Source organism: Muscardinus avellanarius (assembly GCF_963383645.1).
Source record: "Muscardinus avellanarius genome assembly, chromosome: 13".
Classification (NCBI taxonomy): domain Eukaryota; kingdom Metazoa; phylum Chordata; class Mammalia; order Rodentia; family Gliridae; genus Muscardinus; species Muscardinus avellanarius.
Genome location: NC_137799.1, coordinates 13,682,944 through 13,697,645, shown reverse-complemented (window position 1 = coordinate 13,697,645; position 14,702 = coordinate 13,682,944). Strand labels below are relative to the sequence as shown.

Below are 14,702 nucleotides of genomic sequence, written 5' to 3'. Positions count from 1 at the left end.
TGTTTATCTTTTTTCTTGGCCCATCCCCACCAGGATCTGGGTGTTTGTTTTAAAGCTTGGGGATCCTGGAGAGCTAGCGATAGGGTGTAGCCGGGAGTTAAACTTGTAATGGTGAAATCAAACACATGGGCTTTCAACGCCCAGCGCTGCCACCTACAGCCCCAAGTAGCCGGTCAGCTTTCCTGTTTACAGACAAAGGGACAAGAAGAAAAGCTACTTCTCGGGGCTGTTATGAGTTACGAGGAAGATGACAACCCCAAAGCCCTTGGCATCCTGTCTGCTGCTGCTTAAAAAGTGCCCCGGCAGTGGCCATAGGCCTCTCTGTCCTCAGTACATGATCTGGGGGAACCTCTGAGCCCGTTTTCCCTGCTGTACAGTGGAGATCGCGATACCTTCCTCCTGGAGCTGATGTGAGGGTTTCAGACATTTTTGACCTTGTGGTTCGTAGCTTCTCAACTGAACTATGTTGATGTATTGGACTTCTCCCCACCCTTGCCTCGGCCCACCAACAGGGAGGTCTGTTTCGTTCTTACTGCAGCTTTGGGCAAACCACAGCTCTGGGCCTCAGTTTTTTCTTCTGTAAGTGGAGGTGACAATACTGACTTTATGGGGCTGTTGAGAAAGTTATATATAATAGTGCATATGATATAGTTATATATAATAGTGCAACTACACACTCAGCCCTGTTTAAATTTTGTTGTTGTTGTTTTGAAACAGGGTCTCACTGGGTTGCTGAGTGAGTATCTTGCTAAGCTGCTAAGGCTGGCCTCCAACCTGCAATCCTCCTGTCTCAGCCTCCCAAGCAGTGGGATCAGAGGTGTGCGCTGCCGGGCCTGTCTCGACATGAACCGTTATTGATTTTACCTCTGATGTTCAGTGCTGGCCTGGCACTGAGCAGGTGAAGAGGAGGAAGCAGACTCTGTGGAAGGGGGGTTCAGCACCCCCACTGAGCTCCCACCAGAGGCTGGGGGTGCTCACATAGGTCATCTCAGAACTGTCCTCACCACCACTCTTTCAAGAATGGAGTTGACCTCATTTTAAAGATGGGGAAACTGAGGCCCATAAAGGCCACTTGGTTGGGTCTGGCATGGGGACTCAGGGCTGGGATTTGAAGCGAGATTGAGGAGCTCTGCTGCCTGACTGCAGAGGTGGGGCTGGGTGGGGCTGGGTCTCTGGGTGATTCAGGTAAGAGTCAGCTCTGGATTTCCAAACAGTGGGTGGGGCCCAGCAGGGGTGAGACCTCCCCTCCTGGGCTCCAGCTAGGGTGAGCAGGAGGGCAAGTGTCTGGAGCACAGCAGGGGGAGGGGGCGGCAGAGAGAGAAACCTTGTCCCCCCCATCACCAGTGGGATCTGGGTGGGAGGTCCTTGCTGCCTTGGCCCTGCGGTGGACTTCGGGGGTGCTAGCCGATGAGCCCAACTGGGGAAACTGAGGCAGGCACTGACACTTTTGGGGGTCGTCACAGCAGACGGGTTGGCCGTCACGGATGAGCCTGGCCCTGGCGCCTCTCTCATAGAGGGTCTATATTTTTCTTGCATTCAACGATGCATGCGGGCGCTCATCTGCTTCTTCATCCAGGCAACCAACATGCTGGACGCCTTCTAACTGCAGACCCTGTGCTTGGCCTTCAGGATACTAGAGCCACCAAGACACTCACAGTCCAGTAAGGAGCAGAGGGGACAGCGTAAGCAGCCCTGCTATGACCAGGGCGGGCACAGGAGCCGCCCAGAGGAAGGAAAGAGGAGGAGGCAGGTCAGAGGAGGCTTTCCGGGGCCACTGGAACAGAGTGAAGGATTAGCAAATCTCCCTGCGCGATCAGGCTATAGGCTCCCGAGCAGGGGGGCAGGAAAGGCGACCCTGTGCGGTGGGCCCCGTCCCAGGGCTAGCCTGGATCTCTCCCCTGTGTATCCAGCTACGTGTTGGATGTGTCCCCGGAGGTGGATCCAGTCCAGACTCCACCTGGCCCAGCGGGCTTCCCTGGGCCTCCAGCACCAAGCCAGAGATGGAGGGGCCCTCACAGCTGTCTCCCCAAGCTCCGGTGCCAACGGGCAGCGGGGCCTGGCACTTGGGCCACCGTTTCCCTCAGCTACCTTCTCCTCCACCCCATCCACACTCCTGGTTAGGCTCCCTCCCTGGGGGACTACGCTGACCCTGAGTCTGCTCTCTGGGCCTCCGGCCTCCATCTTTCACTGCCTCCAGCTCGAGATCTGCAATGTTGGTCACAGGGCCTGTCGGAGGTCGCAGCACAGGAGAAGCGAGACTTGAACTCAGTTCTCCTGATCCCAGAGCGGGCGAAGTCTCTTCCCCCAGTGCCCGGGCCACACAAGCATTTGTTGTCTGGGGTGCAGGTGGGTGAGGTCACTGGCTGGGCGCAGGGCCCCAGGACAGACGGCCTGGGAGTGAAGGATGGCCTCGCACCCTGCTCCTATCCTGTCTTCATCACCAGATGCCCTTTCTCCTCTGGGCAGCTAGGCCTCCCAATCTCCACCTTGACTCCATCCCTTTTGCTGGTAACACATGACTCACATCTCCTTGCCCTGTCTGGGAAGTTAGCAGGATCTGGGTGGTGGGGAGGCTGAAGCTGGCCCCAGCTCCCCAGGGCCCCAGTCCCTCCCCGGGTCTGTCGTGGCTTGCTCAGTCCCCCTCCCCGCTCCCCCAGGCAGCTGGCTTCCATCCCAGTGGAGCATGGGAACAGCTCTGGAGGGCAGGGAGGACCAGCACTCCAACCTGGCGTGATTCCCACCCGCACCCAAAGGTGCCTGGGAGCCGGCACAAGATCTTGGCTCATGGGGGGCCAGGTGTGCTGGGAGAATCGAAGAGGAAACCTGTGGCTGTGGGGAGCAGGAGTCTGTGTGACCTTAGCCTTGTCTCTTACCCCCTCTAGGCTGTTTCCCCAGTTGTGAAAAAGAGCCAGATGCTGGGAGCCTGCAAGTTGGCAGGTGGATGTGAGTCCAGCTGGAGCAGTAGACCTGGCCTGGAGATCTTTGGGGTGTGTGTGTGTGTGTGTGTGTGTGTGTGTGTGTGTGTGGTGGGTGGGGGATAACTGAGCGGCTCCTGCAGGTGAGATTCGTGTGTATTGCCCCGTAGCCTGGCTGTCCCCAGAAACTGTTCTGAGATGGTTTTTGATGTTGTGCCTGTTCGATATATGAAAATACCCAGGCGCAGAGGGGCCAAGCGCCGTGTCCAAGGTGAGGGAGCTGGTAGGCTGTGAAGTCTGGATCTGAACTCAGGTGTCCTGGCTTTGAATCCCCGCGGTTCCCTTGTGGCAGAGGAGAGAATGCCTGAGAGGCCAGCTCGGCAGAAGTCCTCTCTCGGGTCTCTCTGAGGGGTAATGAAAGCAGGTGCGGGGTGGGGGCGGGCTGACTGCCCCTTCTCTGGGTGGCAGGTGTGCGGTTCAGGCTGGGGGCTCCCAGCCCCAGGTCAGCCCCCCAGCCCTGGCGTCCTCGGTCTTGCACAGACTCTGTGAGCCTCCGTTTCCTATCTCCCAAGTGGACGCGCGTCTGGCACCGATGGACTTTAAAAGGTCAAGTGCTTCGGGTGTCCTTTGAAAGAACGGCCTTAGTGAGACTCCTTGGATAATTAGTAAAATGCCTGGGCCGGGCGGGAGCGGAGGAAGTGAAGGGGCGGCGAGCAGGGAGGAGCCGGCGGGGTGGGGAGGGGGCGGGCCGGCCGGAGCTGGGGCAGTGTCAGCCCCGGGAGCCGCCGGCCATCGCGCACCCCGCAGCCCCGTGCACAGCGCCATGCGCCGTGAGTCCGACCCCGGCCCCTGGTGGCCTCCCAGCGGAGCCTTGAATGCCAGGCTCAGCCCCTCACCTCTCTCTTCTGCAGGGAGGAATCTCTCGCTCCGGTTTGCGCTGCTCCTGCTGTTGCTGCTGCCGCCGCCCCTGGTCCTGCCCGCGGACCCCGGGGCGCCCGCACCCGGTAGGCGCCCCTCAGTGCCCAGTGGGAGCCGGGAGCCTGCGCCCCTGGCCTCGTCCAGCGCCCTCTTCTCCCCTCCAGCGGGGGGCTCAGTTTCCCCTTTTCCCGCTCAGTGCCTGGGAGAGGGGAGGGGGCTGAGTCTGCTGATGGGGTGTGGGATCTCTGAGGACCCCCCTCCCCCAGCGGGGTGGCTTTGGCTTGGGGCCACCAGGGTGTTCTGGAGCAGGGTGGTGGCCGACTGGGGTCTCGCGCCAGCAGGGGGAGCAGAGGCAGCCCCTCTGCAGCCGAGTACCAGTCCTGGGCTCCCAGCTCTCCCAGCAGCCAGGCCTCCGCAGCCCCCTGCTTCCTGCGGGGGGCCTCCTTCTCAGGAAGCTCCTAGGGGAAAGTCGGCTGGCCACGGCTGGCCACGAGTTCTCTTTCTGTAGCCTCTAACTTTTCTAATTCCCAGCTCTAGTATCCTGTTTTCTCAGCCGTAGCAGCGAAGGGAGAAGTCCTTCCTGGGGAAACCGCTGTGGGAAGCTGGGAGGGGGCATTCACATACAGAGCCAGGCTGCTTTTCTGAGGGTTTTTAATCCTGGCCTCTGCGATCTCCATGGAGCGGACGAGGAAACCAAGGCTTAGTAGGTGCAGACACCCACAAGCTCACGAAGTACCTGGTGGGCGCAGGGTTGAACTCAGGTCTTTGCAAAGGCCACGGGAGGCGCCCCTCTGCGACTGGCCTGAGCGCCTTGGGGTTGCAACACCCCAGCACCTGGGGAAAGTGCAGTTGGACAGGCCTTCCCTCCCTCCCACTAGAAGGCACGGTGAAGGAATTCACTCCTCAGCCAGCCTGGTTCCTCCCACAGTGTGTGTGTGTGTGTGTGTGTGTGTGTGTGTGTGTGTGTGTGTGTGTATACACATACCCCTCCAACCTTGCTGACCCATCCCTGAGTCCCCTTTTCCCACAGGTAAAGTGGGGTCAAGGAAGGGGTGCAGAGGAGAGAGGGAGTCTGGGACCTGGTGTTGGGAGGAGCAGCTTGGGATGTGGGCTGTGAGTGGGACCAGGCCTCCAGGGGAGAGGCTGAGTAGGTGGCTTGGGGGAAGCCAAGGAAAGGATGGAGGATGCTTTGGGAAAGGTTTGGAGTTCGGTAGAAACCCGGTTCCTTTGCGGAAGAGGGAGGCAGACTCCTCCCTCTTCCCCGTACTTTGCAGTTTACAAAGGTTGGCTGTGGGATTCTGCCTCTACAGTGCTCACAACAGCTGTACCGGGAGAGAGTTAGACCCATTATGCAGAAGGGCACCTCAAGGCCCAGAGGCCGTGAGCCCATGTGTGACCCCACGGTGAGCTGATCACACAGCTGTGGCTGACTGTGTGAACCCAGCGGCATTCTACCTCTGAGCTACACCCCCAGCCCTTTTTCTTTTCTCGTTTGAAATGGTCTTGCTAAGGTGCTGAGTTTCTTGCTAAGTTAAGGCTGGCATCGTACCTGTGATCCTCCGGTCCCAGCCTCCCTAGTATTGGGATGACAGGTGTGTGCCACTGTGCCTGGCTCAGCTGCCTGTTCTGTCAGTCTGCGCTTCCTCTGAGGCCCCATCCAGGCCCCTGGGCACACAGGCCTGGCTTTCTTTGGTGCTTGTGCCACTCTCGTGCGGGAGGAGACTGGTCTGGCTTGGCGGTGAGGCTGTGCCAGGGGTGCACAGGGCTCCAGTCCATCCCCTGCCAGCTGGCTGGGATTGGTGCCCTCTCCCTTCCAGGTTCAGGCTGCACGGTGCACCACGGGGCCAACTTTATCGCTCTTCCACATCTTCTGCTTGCTTTTCTATCCTAAGTGTCTAAATGGTATTGTTTTTTCACCCCCAGGGTCTTGCTCCATGCCAGTCTTTGGGCACAGGAGACACAGATTGGTCCTCCTGCGATCAGGTCCTCAGCTCACAGTCCGATGGTGGGGACAGATGTCTACAGGCTGTCATCCAAGGGGCTGGGGCCGTGGGCAAGGGAAGCACAGGGCTTTCAGAGCTAGGGAGGAGCAGCTGCTGCTCTGTGAGGAACTGGGGAGGCGTCTAGAGGTGGTGACGCTGGACTGGACCTTGAAGGAGGTGGTGTGGGGGAAACAGGAAGACTTTCCAGGAAGGACCATGAAGGCTTTTCTGGTGGAAAGCAGTGGCTTGTGGGTGAGGCGCAAAGGTCTGAGCAGCCAGGGGGTTGGCAGGGTGCGAGGCCGGTGCTGGATACCAGGGCGAGGAGCTTGGACTGGGGTTGAGGGTCCCTGGGAGCAAGAGAAGGATGGATGGATGTTTTGTCCAGAAGCCTAGGAGGAAGGAATGCATGTCATAAAGATGGGGTGTGGGGCCCAGGCTCGGGCTGCCTTTGTACTTCCAACCTTGAGAGTAAACTGAGGCCCACCGCCACGTGGACATCTGCCCCAGGAAGCCAAGAGCTGTGCTTTGCCCTGGAGGGGAGCCAGAGGCTCCTCAAGAGAGCAGGTGGGGAGGAGATGGAGTCAGCTTGGAGGTGAGACTGTTTATCCCCTGACCCTGGATTTGGCTGGGTGCCTTCTTCCTAGATAGGGATAGGTCATGACCTGGGACCAGAGCCTTGTGCCAGGCAGAACAACCAGAGGCCAGCCAAGCCCGCGGTGGGGTGGGGCCAGCTGCCTCTATCCCTCTGCTGCCTCTATCTCCAGCTGCAGCTGGGGCTGTGGGCCAGAGGGGGCTTCCTCCCGGCTCCTCCAGCCATCTGGGCCTGGCCTGGTGGTTCTGGCAGGCTGGAGCCCAGGCCTGGCTCCTCAGGCCTCTCTTTTTCTCTTTGGCTTCCAGGCCCTGGGGCTTCTCTAAATATTACTCTAGGGGATTTGGGTGCAGCCTCTTGGGCCTGCTGCTGCCTCCTCATCCTGGAGGACTGGGTATCCTCCCAGCTGTTTCCGTCCCCTAGTTGTGCTTGACCTGGGCCTGGAGTCCCAATGCTTGGGCTGGGGACATTTTCTTGCCTAAATCTTTGGGAAAGTTCTAGAGCTGGGTGTCCCCGGCAGCTGGGGTCTGTGGGAACCTGGACTAGCTGCTTGGCCTCCAGGCCTGGGTGTCTGTCTCATGGGCAGTGCGGGTCCGGGACCTCTGGCTCAGGGTCCCCAGCACACAGAGAGGATAAGCTGTGGAGTTCTTTGCTGAGAAAGCACAGATGTGAACATGTAAATAACAGAGAGAGGGGTGGGCGGGCCCACCCACCGCAGGGAAGACGGCAGGGTGTCAGGTGTAAGGCCTTCTGTGCCATATACAGGAAAACAAGCCCCTTACCGGGATCATACAGCCAGTAAAAGCAGCTACTTTCTTTCTTTTTAAAGCACTCTTCTTGGTGTATTTAATAGTGCGTCGTAGTGCGGTTCGAGGTGTACAACGTGCTTGCACGCCACATCTGGTGTGTTTCCCCCGTAGCCCACTCTGCTGCCCTCACAGTGACACCTTCATACACGGACAGTGTTATTCCAGCGCCTTCCTTCCTCCGTCTTTCTTTCCCCCTTTGCATCCCCTCCACCCCCTCCCACTATTCTACTGGTCTCCCTCTTGATTTATTCAAAGTCCCGTTTGTCTCCTATTTTCTTTCTAGTTTCCACATATGAGAGTAAACATACCACTCCGGGCCCTCTGAGCTGGAAGGGCAGCCCCTTTCCTGTGTATCTCCTGGGGGCTCGGCCTGGGCCTGGGTGAGGAGGGCTGGAGGGGGATCAGACCCAGCGCCTCTCCAGATCTCTTGAAGGTGTTCTCAGTAGAGGGGCGTCCTCTGCTCAGCACAGAACTGGGTTGGCTTGAAAGCATGCAGGACTGAAGCGAGAGGGAAGGAAGGCCTTCCCTGTGAACAGTTTCTGGAGGTCTGCTTGCGGCAGGAGGTGGTGATGTCTGGAGTCCTGGTTTCATACATTCAGGGTTTTCAAGGTTTCCCTTAAAGGAATAGTAACAACTGACCTCCCCAGTGGGCATCCCCAGCTTGTGGACCAGAGTGACTCTCCTTCCCCAACCCTTCTCCAAGTCCGGGCTGGGGCAGCTCCAGGAGGAGGAAGGGAGGGGAAGAGGAGGGAGTTCAAGTCTTGACTCTGCAACTTGGAAGCGGGGGAGGGGTCCTCTGAGTTGTGCTCCTCACTGCAGTGGGGGGGCTCTCCCTCCCTCTGAGCGTAGGATGGCTTCCACAGCCCAGCGTGACAGTCCAGCATGGTCAGGCGGCACCAGTCTCCTCTCTGCCCCGGGAAGGAGGGTCCCGTCTTGCCAGGGCTGAAGCATGCCAGACTCAGCTCACAGCTCCTCTGAAAACCCAGCGGCTCCAGTGGCTCGGCCCAGGCAGAACTCGGGAGCTACAGCATGTCCTGCAGCTAGCCTCAGAGGGCGGCTTGGGAAGATGGGGGCGCCTCTTCAGTCAAGCTGGGAGTGGCCAGTCTCCTCTTGTCCTCTGAGCAATTCTACAGACATTTGCCAGGCTCTGGCCACCCCACCTGGCTTCCTTAGTGGCTGGCCCCCTTAGGACCTGGGCTGAGCCCCGCTGTGTGTCCGGCCTGTGGGGAGGAAGAAGGTGTGGTTGCTTCTCTGGCAAGCTTGTGGTGGAGGCCAGACAGAAGGGGAGAGAGGGTCCATTAGCGTGTGGACGCTGGCCGCAGCTTTGGGGGCTGGCTCAGTAGAAGTGACTGCTGAGGGCGGGCTACACCCGGATGGGCTTTGGGGTTAGTAGGGGCTGCGGCAGCTTGGGGGCATCTTTAGATCCACGTAGCTCTAGGGATGGGGATCAGGAGCCTTGTGTCTGCTGAGCGGAAGGCCTGGACCACTGTACTAGGGGACGGGGTGCAGGGGTTGGGCGCTGCGCCCTGGGGAGCCCAGGGGCCTCTAGGCAGGTGAATCTGCAGGAGGGTCCGTGAGCAGGGCTGAGGGGCTGGGTTCCCTGCCAGCTGCAGGGCCGCTCCTGAGCCTCCGGGCGGCTGAGCCCTGCCTGTCCTGCAGCCTGTGGCAGCCTGATAAGGCCTCTGGGCGCCTTCTTCCCCTCTGCACCTCCCTCCCATCCCTCTGCCACACAGATAGCATTGTGAGGCTGTGGGGAGTCACCGCGGATTAAACAAAACTATTTGCATGGTTCTTGCCATGTTTTTCTTATGTCTGCGTGTGCCAGGGTGCTGGGGCCCTCTCAGGAGGGTAGAGGCCCCAGCCCAGGCCGAGTCCCATGTCGCAGAGAGATGACCGGAGGCTGAGGGCACAGGGCTCACTTAGGGTCAGGCCCTTCTATCTTGGCACCCAAGAGTGTCATTCCAGTTTGCTCCAGCCTCTGGCTCCCCTCTTGACCTTCAGTAATCATTTGAACAAAGAGGAAGAGGTCCCTAAACACTGGCCCTGGGCCCAGAAAAAGACCCGCGCCTGCAGAAGGGACTGTGGGATTTGCTGTGGAGAGCAGCCTCCTGCCAGAAGCCAGGAGTCCTGAGTCTGCCCAGCGCTGTCTTTGTTCTCAGCCAAGTCTCCACATCCCCCCGAGCCTCTGCTTCCCCCAGTGAGCAGGGAGGGGACCCCACATGGCGTGTGTGGGAGGGTGGGCCTGAATAAGCCTCAAGAGTTTTAATTTTGCTGCTGAAGACTCACTGGGGCCATGCGGGTTTGAGCAGGGGGTGGTTGGAGGGGTTTGGGTTAGATATTTGGAGGGACTTCCCTGGGGGCTTCTCCTGGAGGCTGGAGGCGGGTACGGAGATCCATGGACCCTCTCAGGAGATTTTTTTGGCCACGTCCCTCCCGTTCCCTTGGTCCATGACCTTCCTCAGGGTGCAGCCTTAACTTGGACAAGTCTGGGCTGCTCAGGAACGGGGCGGCTGAGGCAGCTGGGACTTGGGGTCCCCCTCCTTCCTCCAACCCACACTCTGTCCTCTAGGTTCTGGAAAACTTCTTTCCTTGAACTTGATTGTCCAGCCCATGGCGGGGGGGGGGGTGAGGTGGAGAAGTGTAGGGATGGGCAGCTGGTCTGGTGTGACCGTTGTCCGGCAGCCTCTCGGGCTTAGTTTCTGACCTCAGTTTCCCACCTGCAGAGTGGGCATTATGATGCCTGCCTTCTGCAGACATGGAGGCATGGCGGCAGATCCTATTTTCTAGTGTCCATGTGCTCAGAGCTCACTTGGGGCTGGTCTGAGGGAAGCCCACCCTGCCCCTGCTGCTGGGCTCTGGCTGGGCAGGAAGCAAGCGCTTCGGTGCCCGCAGTGTCTCATCGCCTGCGCCTTTGGTGGCGGCTGGGAGGGAGGGGGCTTCCCCTGGGCCTGTGGGGGCTGGGCTGGAGGGCCAGAGCAGGGCCTGGGAACAGAGGGGTGGGGAGGGCACTGGAGGGAGGGTGGCTTTAGGGGAACTCTGACTTCCCGAGGGACGCTGGCAGTTTAAGACAGCTGCGACTCGGGTCTAGGCCTCTGCCCCATCAGGGGCTGGACGGAGTCAGGAGCCCCTGGCAGGGTGTTTGATGTGTGCATCTCCTCTGCAGTAAACCCCTGTTGCTACTATCCGTGCCAGAACCAGGGCGTCTGCGTCCGCTTTGGCCTTGACAGCTACCAGTGTGACTGCACACGTACGGGCTATTCGGGCCCCAACTGCACCAGCCGTGAGCCAGCCCCCCGCCCACCCCCTCTCCCGGGCCCTGGTGCTCCCCTGGACACTCCTCCCTGACCCCACTTCCTGCCTAGTCTCTGGCCCAGATGGCCTCTCCTTCCTTGCCTGGCTCTCGCCCTCTCCCTGACCCGGTGGCACAAGAGCCCCTTGTTCTGGGCTCTGCAGTCATTCCTCCTCACATTCCCCATCCCTGTCCCCATCCTCACATCTGGGTCTGGTGTCCTCGCTCCCACGGCCCCATCCCTACCCCTGTCCCGTGGGTACTGCCCTGTGTCCTCCCAGTTCTTGTTCCGGGTGCCCATCTTTCATCCGCCTCCACTGCAGCTGAGCTCTGGACCTGGCTCCGGAATTCCTTGCGGCCCGGTCCCGCTTTCGTCCACTTCCTGCTCACGCATGGGCGCTGGCTGTGGGAGTTTGTCAATGCCACCTTCATCCGCGACATGCTTATGCGCCTGGTACTCACAGGTGGGCCAGGGGCCGGGCCTCCTTCCTCTGGGGAGCAGGAACTGTTGCCAACTCTTGGGATTCTTGGCATCCAATGAAGGTGGTGGGTGGGGAGACTCTTCGATGCCAGATAAAACAAGTCTTGACCCAAGAGGGGGCGAAGAGGGGGACTGGGGCGGGAACACTCTTGTCCTCACGTTCTTTTTGCTCTCTGTAGTGCGGTCCAACCTTATCCCCAGCCCTCCCACCTACAACCTAGCACACAACTACATCAGCTGGGAGTCCTTCTCCAATGTGAGCTATTACACTCGAATTCTACCCTCGGTGCCCAAAGACTGCCCCATGCCCATGGGGACCAAAGGTAATGGGAGAGGATGTGGAGCCGACCTGGGGGCCATGGGAGGTGCTCGGTTTCCTTCTTGAGAAGGTACAGGCAGAAGAGCATTTATGGACCCATTTAACACAGATGGACCAAGGCAAGACAGCTGGCAGGTCCAGAGCCAGGGATGAGGATGGGAAGGGGGGGGATGAAGGTCTTACCTGAGGTCTCTTAAATAAAAGTCAGGGATAGGCTGACTAGTATTTCCATATTGTTAGGGCACCTTTCTGCTCGACCCTTGTCTACTGATGAGGGGGACTCTGACAGGTGGGTGCCTTTCAAGAGGAAATGCAGGAAGGAAGGTCGAGTGTACAATGTATGGGGTGCTGATTCTGCATTCGGCTCTTTACTAATGTAAATAGATTTCCATGCTTCACCAGGGTAGGGTACAAATAAGGTCAATTTTTTTTTTCTTTAGTTACCCATGTCCCGCTGGGTTTCATTGGCAGGAGTCTTCCTCTTAAGGCCTTCTTCCCATTCCACCCTCTGATTGTTGACAGCTATCCGTTCAGCTTCAAGAATCTAGGAGATGAGAGGCTCAGCCATCCACTACTGCTGTTGCTCCCATTCCTGCCACATGGTGTCGCTGTTGAACGCTGGTCCTGTGCAGCCCCATGGCTGCTGGACTTCTGAGATCTGAACTTATCTTGCGTATTGATGCCCCTGTACGGGTCTCTAGGGCACTAGTGTGATGGTTTTCATTCACATGATTAGCTACTATTCCCAAAGCATGGGTAAATTCCACCAAGATAGTTGGGTCTCACCAACACCTCTGGAATCAATCCTTGTCAGTGAAGGGTGATTCCAAATGATGGGGTACAGACGTCTTCCTCTAACTTTCCTCTTGCTGAGTTTCCTTTGGGGTAACTCAACATTTCCTGCCAGAGGAACCCAATCGGCCATCCCAGTCCAAAGAGTGTCCATCTTCTGGACTCTTCAACATTGGGCCTCTCATAATGTATGGTGAAAGGACACCTTTCTCAGAACATAAGGAATTCTGCCGTTTCTTTCTGTGAGGGTATTGATTGCCAGCTCCCCTGACAGTGACATGATCTCAGACGGCCTTTCAGATCTTACTCTCATAATGACAGGCACCTGCTTCAGGATTGCTTACTGTTTTCACTGCAGATGTAGAAAGACTGGCATCTTTTTTTTTTTTTTTTTTGCGGGTCTGGGGATGGAACCCAGAGGCATTCTACCTCTGAGCTACAGCCCCTGCCCTATTTTTTATTCTTTATTTTGAAACCGGGTCTCACTGAGTTGCATAGGACCTCACTAAGTAGCTGAGGCTGTCCGCGAAACGCGATCCTCCAGGTCTCAGCCTCCCGAATGCTGGGATTACAAGCGTGCCCACCGCACCCGGCTGACTGGCATCATTTTAAAAAGGTTGGGAATCTGTAGTCTGCAGGTCAAATCAACCCAAGCCCCTGTTTTTACAAATAAGTTTTATTGGAACACAGTCACATCCATTCACTTGTGTGTTGTCTGTGGCTGTTTTCCTGCTTCGAAAGAAAATCTGAATAGATGTGACAGAGACCATATGGTCTATAAAACCTAAAATATTGACTGTCTGGCTTTTTATTAAAAAACGTGTTGACCCTTGTTGTAAAAAAAATTCAGCCTTACTAGTTCTCTGTTCATCTTACGTCATCTCGTGCAACCCTTGAATCCAGTTTGAAATATGTATCATCTGCCCTATCTTACACATAAGAAATCAAGGCTCAGAGAGGTGAGATGGCTTATCTGTGTTCACGTGGTTCGCAGTGGCATTGCCAGTTGCAAACACAGGCTACCTTGTCCCAGAGCTAGGGAGGTCGAAATCCTTTTTTTTTTTGTTGTTGTTTATTTTTTAATTATAAAAAATTACAAATATATACAGAAGTTAACAGGGAGATATAGTGAACTATGTACCCATCTTCCAGTTCCAGTACTTTCACACATTTGCTAATCTTATTTGATGTGTCCGTTTTCATTTGTCAATGGAGCATTTTAAAGCAAATTCTAAATGTCATGCCATTTTACCCATAAATACTTCTAGGTCTTTTGGTAGGGTGGGTACAGGGGCTGGAGGGCTCTGGAGGTCCAGACAGGATCCAGGCAGCGACTGCTCTTTCCTGCCTCCCCAACCAGGAAAGAAGCAGCTGCCAGATGCCCAGCTCCTGGGCCATCGCTTCCTGCTCAGAAGGAAGTTCATCCCTGCTCCCCAGGGCACCAACCTCATGTTTGCCTTCTTTGCACAACACTTCACCCACCAGTTCTTCAAAACTTCTGGCAAGCTGGGGCCTGGCTTCACCAAGGCCTTGGGTCATGGGGTGAGTATGTAGAGAGGCTCAGGACTGCTCTGGACCTAACCTGGTGCGTGCAGGTCACCACTGGTGGGGCAGAGCCGGGTGAACTGAGGGGACCTCTCTCCCTCCTCAGGTTGACCTTGGCCACATCTACGGAGACAATTTAGAGCGTCAGTATCACCTGCGGCTCTTTAAGGATGGGAAACTCAAGTACCAGGTAGTGCTGGGCCTGGGGATGGGGCAGTGGGAAGAGGTCCCACAGTCTCCCTGGAAGAGGCTGTCATGTCAGAGGGTCAGCTCTGGGAAATATGTACCAGGAGGAGAGGGAGCAAACTCTAGGAGAAGGTTCCAGTCATGGTATTCTGTGTCCTCCTAGGCTTTGGAGTGCATTAGGAGATGGACATTTGTAGTCTGCATAATCATTTCCACAATAGTAATTGGGTACTGTGGTGTGCCTTGCACCAGCAACTGAGCAGTGACCATGAGAGTGATGGGTCTTGCCTGCAAGGAACCATAACCTACCAGGGCTACACACGTAAACACTAGGATGTGAGTTTTATGAAGCCTTCTTGCCCACACTAGCATTGTCGAACACAAATACAACGTGGGCTACATACATAACTTACATTTTCTAGTGGCCACATTAAAAAAGAGAAGAAGAAACAGGTGTAATGAATTTTAACAATATTTTTTACTTGATGCAGTATACCCAGCTTATTATCAGCATGTAATCAATACAAAAATTATTAGTAAAAGATTTCAACTAGGCACAGTAGTGTATTCCTGTAGACCCAGCTACTTAGAGGTCTCAGGCAACTTAGCAAGACTCTGTCTTAGAATAGAACTTTTTGTTTTGTTTTGTTTTGTATTAGGAATTGAACCCAGAGGTATTCTACCTCTGAGCTATAGCCTCAGATTTATTTATTTATTTATTTATTTATTTATTTATTTATTTATTTTTAGTGGTACTGGAGATAGAACCCAGGGGCCTTGTACCTCTGGGCTACACTTCCAGGCCTATTTTATATTTTATTTGGAAACAGGGTCTCTTAAGCCCGCTGAGGCTGGCTTCAAACCTGGGCGATCCTCC

General features: G+C 56.4%; 1 protein-coding gene across 1 annotated transcript in view; it reads left to right on the top strand.

The window, feature by feature from the left end:
- The window catches only part of PTGS1 (prostaglandin-endoperoxide synthase 1), a gene marked incomplete at both ends in the record, with an annotated part of 43,050 nt that overhangs the window by 15,152 nt on the left and 13,196 nt on the right, over positions 1-14,702 (top strand). The window contains 10 exons of the mRNA XM_080708898.1: positions 332-410; positions 2,658-2,796; positions 2,883-2,943; positions 3,384-3,417; positions 3,723-3,919; positions 10,377-10,493; positions 10,826-10,966; positions 11,163-11,306; positions 13,455-13,636; positions 13,746-13,829. Coding sequence (XP_080565024.1) covers positions 332-410; positions 2,658-2,796; positions 2,883-2,943; positions 3,384-3,417; positions 3,723-3,919; positions 10,377-10,493; positions 10,826-10,966; positions 11,163-11,306; positions 13,455-13,636; positions 13,746-13,829 — 1,178 coding nt within the window. The remainder of the gene's footprint in view (positions 1-331; positions 411-2,657; positions 2,797-2,882; positions 2,944-3,383; positions 3,418-3,722; positions 3,920-10,376; positions 10,494-10,825; positions 10,967-11,162; positions 11,307-13,454; positions 13,637-13,745; positions 13,830-14,702) is intronic.